Genomic DNA, 19,431 nt, shown 5'->3' on the forward strand with positions numbered 1-19,431 from the left:
ACGGAGGACAAAAGACAGAAGTGTGAAAGTAGCCTTTGCAAACAAGACTTTCAAAGGGTAAAAGGCCATCTCCAAAGACCTTGGTAGCTCAGTTGCAATAGGGTGCAATGTTATTAAGAAGTTTGCCAAGTATGAAACCGTCAAGAGGAAAATTGACAAAAGAGGAAGGTTGGTGCAAATGGTGGAAAAAACATCATGTCAAACATTTAAAGACCTAAAGGCCAATGTGGAACAGTCTATGGTTTCAATAAGTACCATAATATGTACAATTAACCAAGCAGAGCTTTATGGGCGCAGGCCAATGAAGATAGAAAGGAACAACTGATATTTGCCAAATAGTATCTTGACAAACCACAATCCTTCTGGGAAAATGTTCTGTGGACCGAAGAAACAAAAACAGAGCTTTTTTGCAATGCAAAGCAACAGTTTGTTTACAGACAGCGCAATGAATCTTACAAGGAAAAGAACACCGAACCAGCAGTTAACCATGGTGGGGGATCCATAATGCTGTAGGGTTGCTTTGCTGTGTCTGGTACTGGAGGCCTTAAGGGTACCACAGGAATCATAAAATCAGTATTATCAAGAGATTTTATAGCGAAATATCCTACCCAGTGTAAGAAAATTTGGTTAGAGTCTAAGATCATGGGTCCTCCAGCAACACAATGACCCAAAGGCATACATCCAGAAGTACACAGGAATGGTTCAAAAAGACAAAATGGACTCAATCCCATTGATAATATTTGGGGTGAGCTGAAATTTGCCATTGTGAAAAAGAACCCTGCAAACATTCAAGAGCTTGAACAAACTGCAAAGGGAGAGTGGGAGAAAATACCAGCTGAGAAGTGCAAGAAGCTTACAGATTCTGAATCATTTGGAGATTGCCATCATGCCAAAGAGTGAACAACCAAGTATTAATTAGGGGTGTCTTTATGGTGGTATTCTGTCTCTTCTTTGAAATTGCAACATGTAAGTTGAAAAACAATGTTTTATTGTTGTATGACTTTGTACCACTAATTAACAAATCCCGAGGATATAATTTCTATACATTTATTTCTGAAGATATTGTATAGTCTATGAAAAAAATAAAAATAAAGGGGTGCCAATAACGGTGAGCAGCACTGTACACATCAGTAGGTTTGGTCAGTACCACATAACCAGTTTTGGGTGGAAAACACTACATACAGTAGATACTAGAGCACCAATGGTGGACTTCCCAAGGCATTGATGCAAGTTGTACAAGGTCCCCAGCCATACCATACTAAATGTATTGGACTGCAAACTCCCCCGTCCCATCCACTACTCAAACTACCCCTTCTCAATCTGCACGTTTTCCTCCAGTAAAATAACAATGGCACCCAATCAGCGCTGGCTTTACGCTCCCTGCTCTAGGACACATCAGACATCAAGAGGATGTGAGCGGCCAGCCACAGCTCTGGCTTCCTCTTGAGGTCACATCTGTCTAAAGGCACAGGGCTCAAATGACAATGTGATATAAGACCTCGGGAGAGCGAATACCAACACCGCTGAAAAAGCGCTGGCGATGAGTTTAAGTGTTATTTTACTGGGGGCAAACATGGGGATTGAATAAGGAGCTGCCCAATACCCTTTAAAGGGAATCTGTCACTCCCCCTTGGGACGTATAAAACCTGTTAATATGGACATACAGGTGATAATGTTAAAATAGTCATACTTGTATTATTAGAGCACCATTTATTCCATGGCGCTTTACATGTAAAAGGAGGTATACATAACAAAAAAAACAAGTACAATAATTTTGAAAAAAATGAGACACCGACTGGTACAGGAGGAGAGAGGACCATACTCGCGGGTGCGCACAATCTACAAGGTATGATGGATACAGTAGGTGAGTGTAGAGTTTGTCGTGCAGAGGTATGGTGGAACGAGGGGTACTACAGGTTGTAGGCTCGTTGGGAGAGGTAGCTCTTCAGGTTCCTTTTGAAGGTTTCCATGGTAGACAAGAGTCTGATATGTTGGGGTAGAGCGCTTCAGAGTAGGGGGGATGCGAGGGAGAAATCTTGTATGCGATTGTGGGAAGAGGAGATGAGAGGGGAGTAGAGAAGGAGGTCTTGTGAGGATCGGAGGTTGCGTGTAGGTAAGTACCGGGAGACGAGGTCACAGATGTATGGAGGAGACAGGTTGTGGATGGCTTTGTATGTCATGGTTAGGGCTTTGAACTGGAGTCTCTGGGAAATGGGGAGCCAGTGAAGGGATTGACAGAGGGGAGAGGCCGGGGAATAGCGGGGGGACAGGTGGATTAGTCAGGCAGCAGAGTGTAGGATAGATTGGAGGGGTGCGAGAGTGTTAGAGGGGAGGTCACAGAGTAAGAGGTTGCTGTAGTCGAGGTGGAAGATGATGAGGGAATGCACTAATGTTTTTACAGATTCTGGGTTGAGGAATGTACGGTTCCGGGAGACATTTTTGAATTGTAGTCGGCAGGAAGTGGAAAGGGCCTGAATGTGTGATTTGAAGGAGAGATCAGAGTTAAGGGGTTCTGGTTAGTAAGAGGTGATAACGGGTCCAGAGAGCTAGATCTGTGTGTCATCAGCATAGGTGATACTGAAAGCTGTCCCAGGCCGAAGGGGTAGATGGAGAAGAGAAAGAGTCCTAGAACTGAACCTTGGGGGACACCGAGAGATAGGGGATTGAGATACGGAGGTGTGGTGTGTGAGTAGGAGAAGCTGAAAGTCTGGTCTGTTAAGTATGAGGAGATAAAAGACAGGGCCAAGTCAGATGTCAAGAGATGAATCTGTATGCCTTATAACTGCAATCTTAGGCTAGGTTCACATTGCATTAGTGCAGTCCGTTCAACGCATACGTTAAACGGACTGCGCTGACGCAAGTTCCGGCGTTTGCATCGCGCTAGCGGTGACGGACCCTGAAACGCTGCAGCGTGCGTCTCAGGTCCGTCACTCAATGTCGGATGCATCGCTAGCGCACGCCCATTGTGGGCGTGCGCTAGTGATGCGTCTGACATTGCATTCAATGGCGCTGTTAACGGACTACGTTACACCGCGTTATGCCGCGGTGTAACGTAGGCCTTTAAACGGAGACACTGAACGCAATGTGAACCTAGCCTTATTAAAGAAGAATCGTTTTTTTTAATGCTAATAATTTCTTCCAGGCTCTGGCTGTGCGGTGTCTGGAATAAATCTCCACTTCCTGTCTTTATTTGCTTTGTGAACCACCTCCTCCCAACAGCGTCCCACTGCCCTGCAACACTGGAGGTCTCTGCAACGGAAGAAGCAGTGAGCCGCCTGCGCAGAAGAACAAAGAAGCCAATGCCAACAGAAGGGCGGAATAGGTACGTATAATTGTGCTACATCAGGGTGCAGGCGAGTGATCCGGGTCCTCCATTAAACGTCACAGAGCACTGTGATGTTGATTGGTTGGGGGGTACGCAAATGAAGACAGGAGGCAGAGATTACTTCCAGGCACCGCATGCTCCAGAGCCTGGAGGAAATAAAATGCGATTTCTCAGCAAGACCGCAAATATGGCATACAGGTAGGACCATATTAATACTTCTATCTTCTGTGTCCCCATATTAATAAGTTATTTAATATGTCCTATGTCCCAGGGGGTGACAGATTCCCTTTAAAGGACATGTTATGCCATAAGTGATTAAGATTTGTACACAGGGGTCATACTGTCAAGCTAGGCACATGAACCTGTATCCCCTCTACATACGGGGGACGGCTGCGTTACTAATATGTAAAGCCATGACAAGAAGTTACCAGTCAATGTGTGCGGCTAGACTGGCTACAAGCTTTGTGTGATATGACAGACAGCAAAGGTTTTTCACTTATACCCATATGTCTGTACTGCATTACAGGAGCGTCATGTCACAATAACGATGGTGGGCAGGCCTGTATAGCTGGTGCGTGCGCCACAGTCACAGGTATTGATGGTAGGCTGTGCAGCTTGCAGTTGTGACGTTACCTACCGGGGCAGTCCCTTGTGCAGCTAGAATCCACCATCAGGGCTCCAGTACCTATACAGTGTTCTGCACCTGGTTACGTTGCACTGACAAGGCCTCCTGATATGCCCAGTGTACACACATTGGGAGAAACACATTGAGGCAACAGAAAAGCCATAGTCAAGAATAATAGAATAATGACCTACAATATTAGCGGATTTATAGCTGAAATGTTGGACGTGAGCAACAAAGATTGATCTCTTTCCCCGACACATATCAATAATCATATACTGAATAAAAGAAAATTAGAACTTGCCTTTTTAGTCCATCGTTTCACCCCATCATATCCTTTGGTCACAAGTTGTTTATGAAAAAATGTGTTAAAGAAGTGAATCTGATAAAACAAATGGAACAAAATTAATATCCATGTCTGCAAAGAAAAATTGTAAAAAAAAAAATAATAAAATTTCTATTTAAAAGTAAGACAGTAATTTTATATGAATTCTGTTTTTATAAAATTGCAGTTTTAACAGCAGGAGATTCTCACTAAAGGACTAGTAAACCTGCTGCCAGGTATTCCTCCTCCATATTCACAAGCTCAGCATCATCCCTCACACGCCACTGACTGGCAGATTTCTGCTTATGCACATCGTACACAAAAAGCTGCCATCAATTGGTTATACATGGCTTAGTATTCAACTAAAACCTGTTCACAGATTCTCTTTAACGTGCGTTTTTTCACTGCATGATTATTAGGAATGAGCGTTTTGGATTGCTGAGCAGGGTACACAGGCTGCCAATCACCCAACGAAGGGGCAAAACACTAGTTTGTAGGATGAAATGATCCTTTGGCAGCAGCTTAAGAGATCATCATTCTCGACAGCACATTTCTGTGTAAACAGGACCTGTGCTGCTGAGAATAATGGTCAGCATTTGAGCAAAGAACAAACAATTACTAATAGTTCCGTGCGCATATTATCATGCCGTCTCGTTGTCTAACCAAGCTATTAAGTGACTGCCGATTGGCACATATTTGCCATTCATTGCCGGAGATCGCGTAATGTAAACAGATACTTAATCTGCAAGTTATTAACCATAAATTGTGGAAGAATTTTGCAATTCTTCACAAATACTTTGTTGCTAATCAGCTCTCCAATGTGATCATATAACGAGGAACACAGAAGGAATATCTAAAAGGCTAGACAGAAAAGAACATCCAGCCAAATACACACCTTGTCTGGTGCAGTATCCATAATGAGATCACCGTACATGTTAATGACCTAGATATAAAGAAAGAAACACTAAAAAAGGTGAAGACTTTAATGGATTACTGATTGAAATGCATCTATATGAAGACATACATGCATGTGGTTTTATTTCTCACATAGCCTTTCAGAAAAGGATTTAAAAAAGAAAGTTCATATTCGTGTTTCCAAACCTGGTCATTGAGCCACTGCTGCTCATCGAGGGTAACAAGATCATCCAAGTAGAGCGTGTGTCTATTATAGCAGATGCGGAAACCACAAGTTTTGGCTCGAAACTTTGCCATTTCCTTGCAAATGAGAGGTATCCTGAGAGAGAACACACGATGAAAGAAATGATCATCTATAACTGTGTTTATTTATTCGACGCAGGTACAAGAAGAAGCAATAGACAAGTCCCTACGAGTCTTCTAGGCTACGTCATCCTGGTGACGGGTCTAGAAGATATGTTTAATTAGTTCAGACTTACATAATGCAATGATGCCCATGGTTTGCCAACTGCTAATTCAGTACTTTTACCAACTACCAAAAATGGACCTACCATAATATTTAGTATGACTATAGCTAAATGACACTAATCGAGAAAGTGGGCAGGAAGGAATGAAGATGATGGCTAGAAATCCAGAGGTGGCCTCAACACCAAGGAATGATTTCCCAACAAGTACTTTATTCTTACAGGGGAAAACAGAAATAGGTGTGATAATCTGCATATTACCACAATATTACCACGGGATTTAATCCTGTGAAATGGTGAATTTATGGCTCCAGATTAAGGCTCAGGTAATCTAGAGGAAGCAGGTCCGGTGTCAAACACAGTAGGGCACAAGACCGCAGCGATAGTCACGTACAGAATAGAGTCATTGGCACTGCCAATTCTTCTATTGTAATGTTAAAAAAAAAAACACACAATCTGGCAGAGATCAATGGGTGAATAACGGACTACAAAGTTGTGTCAGCACTGTATCCGTACTAATGGATCCTTACTGGACATATGAACTTAGCCTAACCCCCACCGATCAACAAGTTATCACCTTTCCTGTGCATAGTAGATATGTTGTTTTCACCAGACAATCCCTTTACAGGACTATCATACAAAATACATGAGAGCAATGCAATCCAGGCGAGTACTGAACATTAAAAAAATAAAAATAAAAAATGACGAAATAGAATAAACGTCTATTTAGTTGCCCGCCTTACACCTGGGAGCAGGGAAGTGAAGCAGACAGGAAGACGCAAGTAAAGACTTCCTGTGAGGCGGACTACTAGTCTCTGGAGGGCACTCGGCACCAGAGAACTGCAGACTGCAGTAAATGGCAGGGAAGAAAGTCAATACTCTGATCATGATGTTTCCCTATTGCTGAAGATCTGCATGATGGGTATTAAATGTCACACCTGTGGGAAAAGTCCTGGTTAAAAACCTCCTTTAATCGAGTAAGGACTTCATTTTCAGTCAAAGGAATCAAACTCCCATACTTCTTCACTACTTCATTCAGAAGATCTAGAAAAAGGTGCAAAAGAAGAAGCAGATAAAATATAAGACACAACAAATCTTTATGACAGATTTACTGGGAACCACATAGTCATGTTAATGTCCAGACATAGTAAAGTTATAAAGTCCGATGAGGCCACCTGTTGTGTTTCAGAGCTACACTATCCTACTAGAGTCAGCACAGGCTTAGTGAAGTAGCCAGAAAGGCAGCACATTCATCCAAAAGCGGGGACACACTAAGCATGCATGTGTTCTGTATGGGGAGAGGGGAGGAAGACACCTCTGGAGGAGGCCAATCTCTCCCGAGAAGAAAAGAACCAGGCAAGTAAAAATCCAACAGCGGCTGTCAGGGTAAAGTACAGACCACCCTTGAAATTGGGGGGTTGTTGGCTGAGATCTATCTAATTTTTGGACACCATAATGGCGGTGTTGTATAAAAAATAAAAAAAAAAGACCTGAAACCCCAATTCTTTACGTCTTCTCTTTATATACTGCCCCTACTGGACAAGCAATCAGTAGATTTGGGTTCAATTACCATATCTATGCTGATGACACCCAATTATACACTTCTGATCCTGATTAGTGATGAGCCAGTGTACTCATTGCTCGGGTTTTCCAGAGCACGCTCAGGTAATCTCCGAGTATTTGTTAGTATTCAGAGATTAAGTTTCCATTGCCGCAGCTAAATGATTTACAGCTATTAGCCAGCGTGATTACATGTGGGGATTCCCTAGCAACCAGGCAACCCCCACATGTACTCAGGTTGGCTAGCAGCTATAAATCATTCAGCTGAGGTGATGAAAACTTAATCTCCGAACACTAACAAATACTCGATCACCTGAGCAACGAGTATATTCGCTCATCACTACTCCTAATATCACGCCTGCCTTTTTAGAAAACACCAGTGATTGTCTTACCGCTGTCTGCAACATCATGTCCTCCCTCTATCTGAAACTGAACCTGTCAAAACCTGAATTAGGCTTCTTTCACACTAGCGTTGGGCTCGGCCCGTCGCAGTGCGTCGGGCCGAGGTTACCGACGCTAGCGTTGTCTCCGCTGCACAACGGGTGCAGCGGATGCTGCTTTTCAGCGCATCCGCTGCCCCATTGTGAGGTGCGGGGAGGTGGGGGCGGAGTTCCGGCCGTGCATGCGCGGTCGGAAAAGACAGTCCGTCGGCTGCAAAAAACGTTACATGGAACGTTTTTTGCGGAAGACGGTCCGCCACAACACGGCGCAACCGTCGCGCGACGGTTGCGACGTGTGGCAATCCGTCGCAATGTGTCACGTACTGTTAGTCAATGGAGAAAAAACGCATCCTGCAAACACTTTTGCAGGATGCGTTTTTTATGCAAAACGACGCATTGTGACGGATTGCAGTTAACACTAGTGTGAAAGTAGCCTTACTCGTGTTTTCTCCCTCTACTAACCTACCTTTGCCTGACATTGCCATCTCCGTGCGCGGTTCCACCATTACTCCCAAGCAACATGCCCGATGCCTTGGGGTCATACTTGATTCCGAGCTTTCCTTCACCCCCACATCCGATCACTGGCTCGCTCTTGTTATCTGCATCTCAAAAACATTTCTAGAATTCAACCTTTTCTTACTTTCGACTCTCCAAAAACTCTCACTGTTTCACTTATTCATTCTCGTCTGGACTATTGTAACTCTCTACTAAATCGGCCTCCCACTTACCAAACTCTCCCCTCTCCAATCTGTACTGAATGCTACAGCCAGGATCATATTCCTCACCAATCGTTATACCAATGACTATCTTGTGCCAGTCATTACACTGGCTACCCATCCACTCCAGAATCGAGTACAAACTTATTACCCTTATCCACAAAGCGCTTCATGGCTCAGCACCACCCTACATCTCCTCCCTGATCTCAGCCTACCACCCTACCCATGCCCTCCGCTCCGCTAATGAACTCAGGTTAGCATCCTCAATAATCAGAACCTCCCAGTCCCGTCTCCAAGACTTTACACGTGCTGCACCAATTCTTTGGAATGCACTACCTAGGTTAATATGATTAATCCCCAATCCCCACAGCTTTAAGCGTGCCCTAAAAATGCATTTGTTCAGATTGGCCTACCGCCTCAACGCATTAACCTAACTATCCCTGGGTGGCCCATTCAAAAAACTTAAACCATAATCAGGTTCCTCGCAACATGTTCTCATACACTTTATGCAGTTAACCCCTTCATGACCAAGCCTATTTTGACCTCAAAGACCTGGCCGTTTTTTGTAATTCTGACCAGTGTCCCTTTATGAGGTAATAACTCAGGAACGCTTCAACGATTCCTAGCGGTTCTGAAATTGTTTTTTCGTGACATATTGGGCTTCATGCTAGTGGTAAATTTAGGTCGATAATTTTTGCGTTTATTTGTGAAAAAAATGGAAATTTGGCTAAAATTTTGAAAATTTTGCAATTTTCAAATTTTTATTCTGTTAAAACCCCTTCCCGACCTGTGACACAGCGTATGCGTCATGAAAGTCGGTGCCAATCCGACCTGTGACGCATATGCTGTGTCACAGAAAGATCGCGTCCCTGCAGATCGGGTGAAAGGGTTAACTCCCATTTCACCCGGCCTGCAGGGACAGGGGGATTGGTAGTTTAGCCCAGGGGGGGGTGGCTTCACCCCCCGTGGTTACAATCGCTCTGATTGGCATTTTCACTTTCAACAGCCAATCAGAGCGATTTGTAATATTTCACCTAAAAAAACTGGTGAAATATTACAATCCAGCCATGGCCGATGCTGCAATATCACCGGCCATGGCTGGAAACAGTGATGTGCCCCCACCCCACCGATCGCCCCCCCCCCCCAGCCCTCCGAACTGTGGTCCGCTCCCCTCCGTCCTGTGCTTCGCTCCCCCGTCCTCCTGTCCGCTCCCCCCGTGCTCCAATCCCACCCCCGTGCTCCAATCCAACCCCCCTGCACTGCGATCCACCCCCCGCACTACGAGCCACCCCCCCGTGCTCCAATCCACCACCCCCCCCCCCGTGTTCCGATCCACCTCCCCATGCTCCGATCCACCCCCCCGTGCTCCCCCCCACCCCATCATACTTATCGAGCCTCCCGGGGTCCGTCCGTCTTCTTTCCTGGGCGCCGCCATCTTCCAAAATGGCGGGCGCATGCGCAGTGCGCCCGCCGAATCTGGCGGCCGGCAGATTCGTTTCAAGTGCATTTTGATCACTGTGATAAAACCTCACAGTGATCAAAATAAAAAAAATAGTAAATGACCCCCCCCCCCCCTTTGTCACCCCCATAGGTAGGGACAATAATAAAATAAAGAATTTTTTTTTTCCACTAAGGTTGGGGTAAGAACTAGGGTTAGGGTTAGGGTTCGGTATGTGCACACGTATTCTGGTCCTCTGCGGATTTTTCCGCAGCTGATTTGATAAATCCGCAGTGCTAAACCGCTGCGGATTTACCGCGGTTTTTCTGCGCATTTCACTGCGGTTTTACAACTGCGGTTTACTATTGGAGCAGTTGTAAAACCGCTGCGGAATCCGCAGAAATAGGGATTTTGTGTACTCACCGTAAAATCCTTTTCTCCGAGCCATTCATTGGGGGACACAGACCGTGGGGTGCATGCTGCTGCCAATAGGAGGCTGACACTAAGTGATACAAAAAAAGTTAGTTCCTCCCCTGCAGTATACACCCTCCTGCTGGCTCTCAGCTAACCAGTTCGGTGCAAAAGCAGTAGGAGATCAATAACAATATATGAGCGTATAGCATGTCATATTATATATGAGAGTATAGCATGTCAGATTATAAAAAACAATCATAAGCTAATAACAGGGTGGGAGCTGTCCCCCCCAATGAATGGCTCGGAGAAAAGGATTTTACGGTGAGTACACAAAAATCCCTATTTCTCCTTCGCCTCATTGGGGGACACAGACCGTGGGACGTCCCAAAGCAGTCCCTGGGTGGGGACAACAACAGATCAGGCCCTGTGTAACCGCTACTTACAAGTGCGCCACCGCGGCCTCCAGAGTCCGCCTGCCCAGACTCACATCTGTGGAAGTGTGGGAATTATAGTGCTTCAAGAATGCATGCGGACTGGACGAATCCGCAAGCTTGCAGGCGTGCCTTGCTGACGCCTGGTGCCTAGAACCCTTGATAGACAGGGAGATAGGCTGACATCAAGCACGGAAGGACTCCTGGATGGTGAAAAGAATTCACCATGTTATCATGGTCGCTGAAACGGCTAAACCCTTCCTGAAAATGTCAGGAAGCCTTCCTCTACCGTCAGGAAGCCCAAATAAAACGTCCAACCTTCAGAAGGACACCGTCCTCAAGACGTACCTACTCAGAGCACTCACTTCGTCCAGAATATGGGGGATCTTATTCCATTTTGTGGACTTTTGGAAAGGCTTTCGGAAGCAGTGGAAGGAGAGTTATGGAAACTGGTACCACGGCAGAACCAGAGCATGGAGAGCGATGGCTCTTGGATCTCGAGGCCGAACCACGAACTCGAGTACATTGGCCTTCAGTCTGGATGTCATCCCACCTACAACTGGAGAGCTCCAGTAAGGACAGATCTGATGGAAGACTTCGGGGTGAAGTTCCCACTGACTTGAGGCGGAACCCTGACGGCTGAATTGGTTTGCCGTTCAGAGTTCTACTTCTGGGATATATACTGCCGAGATCACCGAATAATAGACTTCAGCCCATCAGAGAAAGTGAGGTACCTCGGTCATGGCGCCTGACCGTGGGTACCTGCTAGATGACTGACGTAAGGCACCGCCGTGGCATTATCCAATTGAATTTGGATAGGGAGACCCGCCAGAAGGCAGTGGACCTGCTGTAAGACTACCGTTCGGATCTCCAGAACAATGATGGGGAGAAGAAGACTGGCATTGGAAGTTACTAATAACCATTGAACCGGGAGAAAGGCCCTGGATGAAGAAGGAGCTCAGAGACTATTGTCTGAAAGTCTGTTTGACTTGCTGAAAACGAGCGGAGCGAAGGAAACCGTTTCCATTGTCGTCACCATTTTTGCTCAGAACTCTCTTAGCAAATCGAATGAAATGAGGGGTTGAGTAATCAAGTCCTCAGAACTCTCCTTGCGCGAGCTCCCTGTTGAAGGGCCATGACCTTGTCTCGAGGAAGAATTACCATCCTTCTAGAAGTGTGCAGGATCATCCTCAAAAAGGATATCTGCTGGGCTGGAAATGAGGAGAACTTGTCTAAGTGTAGCTGCCAGCCCAGGAGAGAAGGTATCGCAAGAGATATAGACGACTCAGCGTAGTCCTGGAAGGGCGGCTAGACAGACCAAACAGGGCAGGACGAGCACGCCTCTAGAGTGCAAGAGAAACATGACATCCGCCATGACCCGAGCGAACACTCTGGGTGCGGAAGCAAGGCCGAAGGACAAGGTTGTGACTTGAAAATGCTGTTGACGAATGGAAAGGCGAAGGAATTTTTGCAGAGGGCAAGCAACCCGAATGTCGATGGATGCCGGAAACTGCACCTTTTTCTGTTGAAGTAATGGCTGAGCAGAGGGACTCCATCCAAAGAAGGAGGACCATGTCAAAGGTTGTTAGAAGTTTGAGGTCCAGGGTCGATCTTACTTTTCGTTCCCCTGTTTGGAACCAAGATCCCTTAGATCTAGACTGTGCTGGACAATCCTTATACAATCCTATGTCAGTCTCCCGCTCAAAAGATTTGATTGGCCAGTTGTTGCTGGTGTGAATCAAGGTAGTTAAGGTCTCCAGCCAGGAGACCATTGCTCTAGCAATCCATGCGGCCGCTAGGGAGGATAGAGCGCTGGACCCGAAGCCGCAAGACGGAACGAACCAGATTTGCTATCTGACAGTCCGTGGTATTTTTAATTGATGACCCATCAGGTAGGGATACTGGTAGGTATACCACAGGAGATTCTACCCGGTTAAACTGCCCCATAGCAGAATGTGCGGCTGCATCCAGCAGGTCATAGTCTCTTGCCATCTCCTCTTTTCACGGTGCAGAGATAAAAATTAGGAACCCTCGATCCATCAACCTCTTAACAGGGAAGTGGAGAGGAATTGTCCGCCCTCTTGCATCATCCACTAAATAGTGGTGATGCAGAGGGGGGAGCTCGTATGCCAAAAAGGGTGCCTCTATATGTCCACAGAGTTCAGCTCTCCAGGTGGACAGGACAGGTTGTCTGGCGTTAGGCCTGGATGCAGAAGAGGAAACATGGAGATGACACTCCGTGTGCTCGTCTGTTGATGGTGTGGGGAGATCGGTGCCCTTTAAAGCAGAGGTCCCCAACTCCAGTCCTCAAGGCCCACCAACAGGTCATGTTTTCAGGATTTCCTTAGTCTTGCCCAGGTAATAATTGCATCACCTGTGCAATGCAATGGAAATCCTGAAAACATGACCTGTTGGTGGGCCTTGAGGACTGGAGTTGGGGACCTCTGCTTTAAAGGACCCGTCGCCCTTAAAAAACAGGCCAGGCATGGCATCCCACGTAGAGGCTTCTGTCCAGTGAATCGCTTATCTGAATTGAATGGCAAATGCTCTCGAGGGAGTTTAGTCTCTGAAGCTCTGGCAAGCTCAGGCAATATCCAATCCATATTCAGAGCCTTGTTGTCATCAAATCATTGGTGAGGGAGCAGAAAGCGAAAAACTTCCGTTTTCTAGATGCCTGTATGTTTCTAGATGCCTGCACGTTTCTAGAATACTTGCGGCCCCTGCTAGCCGACGGCTCCCATGTAGGATAGGGACCATGTATATTGGTCCTGCGAGCACTCCAAACACAGAGGGTACACAGAGGGATTCAATCTCTTGGTCCGAGAACCATGGATTGGTCAGTGAAGAATTCCACTGAGGGGAACTAGAGGATAAAGCTGGGGTCGGCGGCGGAGGGCTCCTCGGACTGATCAAGCGCCTTTAAGACCAGGGAATACTGGTCATGCACCTTTAAGACCAGGAAATACTGGTCATACGCCTTTAAGACCAGGGAATACTGGTCATGCGCCTTTAAGACCAGGAAATACTGGTCATGCACCTTTAAGACCAGGAAATACTGGTCATGCGCCTTTAAGAACAGAGAATACTGGTAATGCACCTTTAAGACCAGGGAATACTGGTCATGCACCTTTAAGACCAGGGAATACTGGTCATGCACCTTTAAGACCAGGGAATACTGTTCATGCACCTTTAAGACCAGGGAATACTAGTCATGCACCTTTAAGACCAGAGAATACTGGTCATGCACCTTTAAGACCAGAGAATACTGGTCATGCACCTTTAAGACCAGAGAATACTGGTCATGCGCCTTTAAGACCAGGGAATACTGGTCATGCACCTTTAAGGCCAGAGAATACTGGTCATACACCTTTAAGGCCAGAGAATACTGGTCATGCACCTTTAAGACCAGGGAATACTGGTCATGCACCTTTAAGGCCAGAGAATACTGGTCATGCACCTTTAAGACCAGGGAATACTGGTCATGCACCTTTAAGGCCAGAGAATACTGGTCATGCGCCTTTAAGACTGGGAATCCTGGCCATATGCCTTTAAGACCAGGGAATACTGGTCATGTGCTTTTAAGACCAGGAAATACTGGTCATGTGCCTTTAAGACCAGGTACTTCCTTACCCGGGTACTGATGTAGAGTCGATGTGCCCCTTTAATGCAAAAATACTGTCACCCCAGTGTGAGCTGGCCGGGTGGACCAAGATGGCCACCGGGAGCTGCAGAGTTGATAAAATCTTGCAGAGAGCGAGAAGCGCCAATTTGGGGGGCGGAGCCACAGACACGATGTTGAATAGGCCTAAGCCGGGGCCTAAATTTCTGTAGCCGGCGGACGTCACCAGTGGATCGTTCCAGGCAAGACTTCCAGGATGCGGCCTACAAATCGGCCGAAGCCGGGGGCTAAATTTTTGCAGCCATTCCAGAGCGTTACCTCAGAGAGGTGGGCCACAGGGAAGTGGCTGAGGCTGCCTGTCAGCATGTGAATATCCCACTGAAGATGGATCCACTCACCATTGGTGCGCGTCCCGGCATGGAGCCGCCGCGGATGGGGGTTTCAGCGCTGTTCTGTGCAGCGTGGACGGTGCAGGGATAAGCCTCAATCCATCATCCGTTTGTTAGGGAGGTGGAGAGGACCCGTCCGCCTCCTTGTGCCATCCGCTTTCACAGTGGTGGGACAGTGGGGGCTGCTCGGACGCCATAGAGAGCGGCCTCTGTACAGCCACGGAGCTCAGTCTGGGTGGACAGGGCCAGTTGTCCGGCATTAGGCCTGGCTCCAGGAGAGGATACGTGGAGGCGACACTCCATGTGGTCGCCTGCTGCTGGTGTGGGGAGATCGGGACCATGAAAGGAACCGTCGCCCCTGAAGCGAGCTCAGGCATGGCTTCCCACGTCGCAGGAGAGGGTACAGGGAGGTATACTCGCCGTGCTCGCCTGTTGATGGTTCGGGGGAGATTGGAAACTTGAAAGGAACCGTCACCCCCTTCACTCCGTTAATTAAAAAATAAAAATTTACAGAAAAGTAAACAATAAAATAAAAACGTTGGGGTCTGAAACAGACCCATGTGCCTCCTACAGACACTAAGCAAGAACTGGTTAGCTGAGAGCCAGCAGGGGGGTGTATACTGCAGGGGAGGAGCTGAGAGCCAGCAGGAGGGCGTATACTGCAGGGGAGGAGATGAGAGCCAGCAGGAGGGTGTATACTGCAGGGGAGGAGATGAGAGCCTGCAGGGGGGTGTATACTGCAGGGGAGGAGATGAGAGCCAGCAGGGGGGTGTATACTGCAGGGGAGGAGATGAGAGCCAGCAGGAGGGTGTATACTGCAGGGGAGGAGATGAGAGCCAGCAGGGGGGTGTATACTGCAGGGGAGGAGATGAGAGCCAGCAGGGGGGTGTATACTGCATGGAGGAGCTGAGAGCCAGCAGGGGGGTGTATACTGCAGGGGAGGAGCTGAGAGCCAGCAGGGGGGTGTATACTGCAGGGGAGGAGATGAGAGCCAGCAGGGGGGTGTATACTGCAGGGGAGGAGATGAGAGCCAGCAGGGGGGTGTATACTGCAGGGGAGGAGATGAGAGCCAGCAGGGGGGTGTATACTGCATGGAGGAGCTGAGAGCCAGCAGGGGGGTGTATACTGCAGGGGAGGAGCTGAGAGCCAGCAGGGGGGTGTATACTGCAGGGGAGGAGATGAGAGCCAGCAGGGGGGTGTATACTGCAGGGGAGGAGATGAGAGCCAGCAGGGGGGTGTATACTGCAGGGGAGGAGATGAGAGCCAGCAGGAGGGTGTATACTGCAGGGGAGGAGATGAGAGCCAGCAGGGGGGTGTATACTGCAGGGGAGGAGATGAGAGCCAGCAGGAGGGTGTATACTGCAGGGAGGAGCTGAAAGCCAGCAGGAGGGTGTATACTGCAGGGGAGGAGATGAGAGCCAGCAGGAGGGTGTATACTGCAGGGGAGGAGCTGAGAACCAGCAGGAGGGTGTATACTGCAGGGGAGGAGATGAGAGCCAGCAGGAGGGTGTATACTGCAGGGGAGGAGCTGAGAACCAGCAGGAGGGTGTATACTGCAGGGAGGAGCTGAGAGCCAGCAGGAGGGTGTATACTGCAGGGAGGAGCTGAGAGCCAGCAGGAGGGTGTATACTGCAGGGAGGAGCTGAGAGCCAGCAGGGGGGTGTATACTGCAGGGGAGGAGATGAGAGCCAGCAGGAGGGTGTATACTGCAGGGAGGAGCTGAGAGCCAGCAGGAGGGTGTATACTGCAGGGAGGAGCTGAGAGCCAGCAGGGGGGTGTATACTGCAGGGGAGGAGATGAGAGCCAGCAGGAGAATGTATACTGCAGGGGAGGAGATGAGAGCCAGCAGGAGAATGTATACTGCAGGGGAGGAGATGAGAGCCAGCAGGAGGGTGTATACTGCAGGGGAGGAGATGAGAGCCAGCAGGAGGGTGTATACTGCAGGGGAGGAGCGAACTTTTTTTGTATCACTTAGTGTCAGCCTCCTATTGGCAGCAGCATACACCCATGGTCTGTGTCCCCCAATGAGGCGAAGGAGAAAGAAGTGACATGCTGGGGAATGTAAACCGCTGCGTTTCCGTGCAGTTTTTCCGCAGCATGTGTACAGCGATTTTTGTTTCCCATAGGTTTACATTGAACTGTAAACTCATGGGAAACTGCTGCGGATCCGCAGCGTTTTCCGCAGCGTGTGCATATACCTTTAGAATTAGGCTATGTGCACACGGTGCGGATTTGGCTGCGGATTCGCAGCAGAGTTCCATCAGGTTTACAGTACCAAGTAAACCTATGGAAAACCAAATCCGCTGTGCCCATGGTGCGGAAAATATAGCGCGGAAACGCTACGTTGTATTTTCTGCAGCATGTCAATTCTTTGTGCGGATTCCGCAGCGTTTTACACCTCTTCCTCAATAGGAATCCGCAGGGGAAATCCGCACAAAAAACACTGGAAATCCGAGGTAAATCCACAGGTAAAACGCAGTGCCTTTTACCCACGGATTTTTCAAAAATGGTGCGGAAAAATCTCACACGAATCCGCAACGTGGGCACATAGCCTTAGGGTTAGGGTTGGAATTAGGGTTGTGGTTAGGGTTGTGATTAGGGTTATGGCTACAGTTGGGATTAGGGTTAGGGGTGTGTTGGGGTTAGTGTTGGAGGTAGAATTGAGGGGTTTCCACTGTTTAAGCACATCAGGGGGTCTCCAAACGCAACATGGCGCAACCATTGTTTCCAGCCAATCTTGTATTCAAAAAGTCAAATGGTGCTCCCTCACTTCCAAGCCCCGACGTGTGCCCAAACAGTGGTTTACCCCCACATATGGGGTACCAGCATACTCAGGATAAACTGCGCAACAATTATTGGGGTCCAATTTCTCCTGTTACCCCTGTGAAAATAAAAAAATTGCTTGCTAAAACATCATTTTTGAGGAAAGAAAAATGATTTTTTATTTTCACGGCTCTGCGTTGTAAACGTCTGTGAAGCACTTGGGGGTTCAAAGTGCTCACCAGATATCTAGATAAGTTCCTTGGGGGCTCTAGTTTCCAAAATGGGGTCACTTGTGGGGGGTTTCTACTGTTTAGCCACATCAGGGTCTCTGCAAACGCAACATGACGCCTACAGAGCATTCCATCAAAGTCTGCATTTCAAAACATCACTACTTCACTTCCGAGCCCCGGCATGTTCCCAAACAGTGCTTTACCCCCACATATGGGGGTATCACCGTACTCAGAAGAAACTGGACAACAACTATTGGGGTCAAATTTCTCCTGTTACCCTTGGGAAAATTAAAAAATTCTGGGCTAAAAATTATTTTTGAGGAAAGAAAACATATTTATTATTTTCACTGCTCTGCGCTATAAACTTCTGTGAAGCACTTGGGGGTTCAAAGTGCTCACCACATATCTAGATAAGTTCCTTTGGGGGTCTAGTTTCCAAAATGGGGTCACTTGTGGGGAGTTTCTACTGTTTAGGCACATCAGGGGCTCTGCAAACACAACGTGACGCCCGCAGAGCATTCCATCAAAGTCTGCATTTCAAAACATCACTACTTCCCTTCCAAACCCCGACGTGTGCCCAAACAGTGGTTTACCCCCACATATGGGGTATCAGTGTACTCAGGAGAAACTGGACAACAACATTTGGGGTCAAATTTCTCCTAATACCCCTGGCAAAATAGGAAATTCCAGGCTAAAAAATAATTTTTGAGAAAAAAATTATTTTTTATTTTCATGGCTCTGCGTTATAAACTTCTGTGAAGCACCTGGGGGTTTAAAGTGCTCAATATGCATCTAGATAAGTTCCTTGGGAGGTCTAGTTTCCAAAATGGGGTCACTTGTGGGGGAGCTCCAGTGTTTAGGCACACAGGGGCTCTCCAAACCCAACATGGTGTCCGGAAACAATTGGAGCCAATTTTTCATTCAAAAAGTCAAATGGCGCTCCTTCCCTTCCAAGGCCTGCCGTGCGCCCAAACAGTGGTTTACCCCCACATATGAGGTATCAGCGTACTGAGGACAAATTGGACAACAACTTTCGTGGTTCAGTTTCTCCTTTTACCATTGGGAAAATAAAAAAAATGTTGCTAAAAGATCATTTTTGTGACTAAAAAGTTAAATGTTCATTTTTTCCTTCCATGTTGCTTCTGCTGCTGTGAAGCACCTGAAGGGTTAATAAACTTCTGGAATGTGGTTTTGTGCACCTTGAGGGGTGCAGTTTTTAGAATGGTGTCACTTTTGGGTATTCTCAGCCATATAGACCCCTCAAACGGACTTCAAATGTGAGGTGGTCCCTAAAAAAAATGGTTTTGTAAATTTCGTTGTAGAAATGAGAAATCGCTGGTCAAATTTTAACCCTTATAACTTCCTAGCAAAAAAAAATTTTGTTTCCAAAATTGTGCTGATGTAAAGTAGACATGTGGGTAATGTTATTTATTAACTATTTTGTGTCACATAACTCTCTGGTTTAACAGAATAAAAATTCAAAATGTGAAAATTGTGAAATTTTCAAAATTTTCGCCAAATTTCCGTTTTTATCACAAATAAACGCAGAATTTATTGACCTAAATTTACCACTAACATGAAGCCCAATATGTCACGAAAAAACAAACTCAGAACCGCTAGGATCCGTTGAAGCGTTCCCGAGTTATTACCTCATAAAGGGACACTGGTCAGAATTGCAAAAAACGGCCAGGTCATTAAGGTCAAAATAGGCTGGGTCATGAAGGGGTTAAACGAGAGAGATATGTGACACAAAGTAGTTAATAAATAACATTTCCCACAC

The 19,431-nt window shown here is 47.1% G+C and overlaps 1 protein-coding gene across 1 annotated transcript in view; it reads right to left on the reverse strand.

Annotated features, from left to right (window-relative positions):
* The window catches only part of SENP5 (SUMO specific peptidase 5), a 52,918-nt gene that overhangs the window by 14,146 nt on the left and 19,341 nt on the right, over positions 1-19,431 (reverse strand). Inside the window, exons 3-6 of the mRNA XM_069727227.1 lie at positions 6,590-6,695; positions 5,374-5,506; positions 5,168-5,215; positions 4,252-4,329 (exon numbers count right to left, since the gene is read on the reverse strand). Coding sequence (XP_069583328.1) covers positions 4,252-4,329; positions 5,168-5,215; positions 5,374-5,506; positions 6,590-6,695 — 365 coding nt within the window. The remainder of the gene's footprint in view (positions 1-4,251; positions 4,330-5,167; positions 5,216-5,373; positions 5,507-6,589; positions 6,696-19,431) is intronic.

The sequence above is a fragment of the Ranitomeya imitator genome, chromosome 5, assembly GCF_032444005.1.
Source record: "Ranitomeya imitator isolate aRanImi1 chromosome 5, aRanImi1.pri, whole genome shotgun sequence".
Lineage (NCBI taxonomy): Eukaryota > Metazoa > Chordata > Amphibia > Anura > Dendrobatidae > Ranitomeya > Ranitomeya imitator.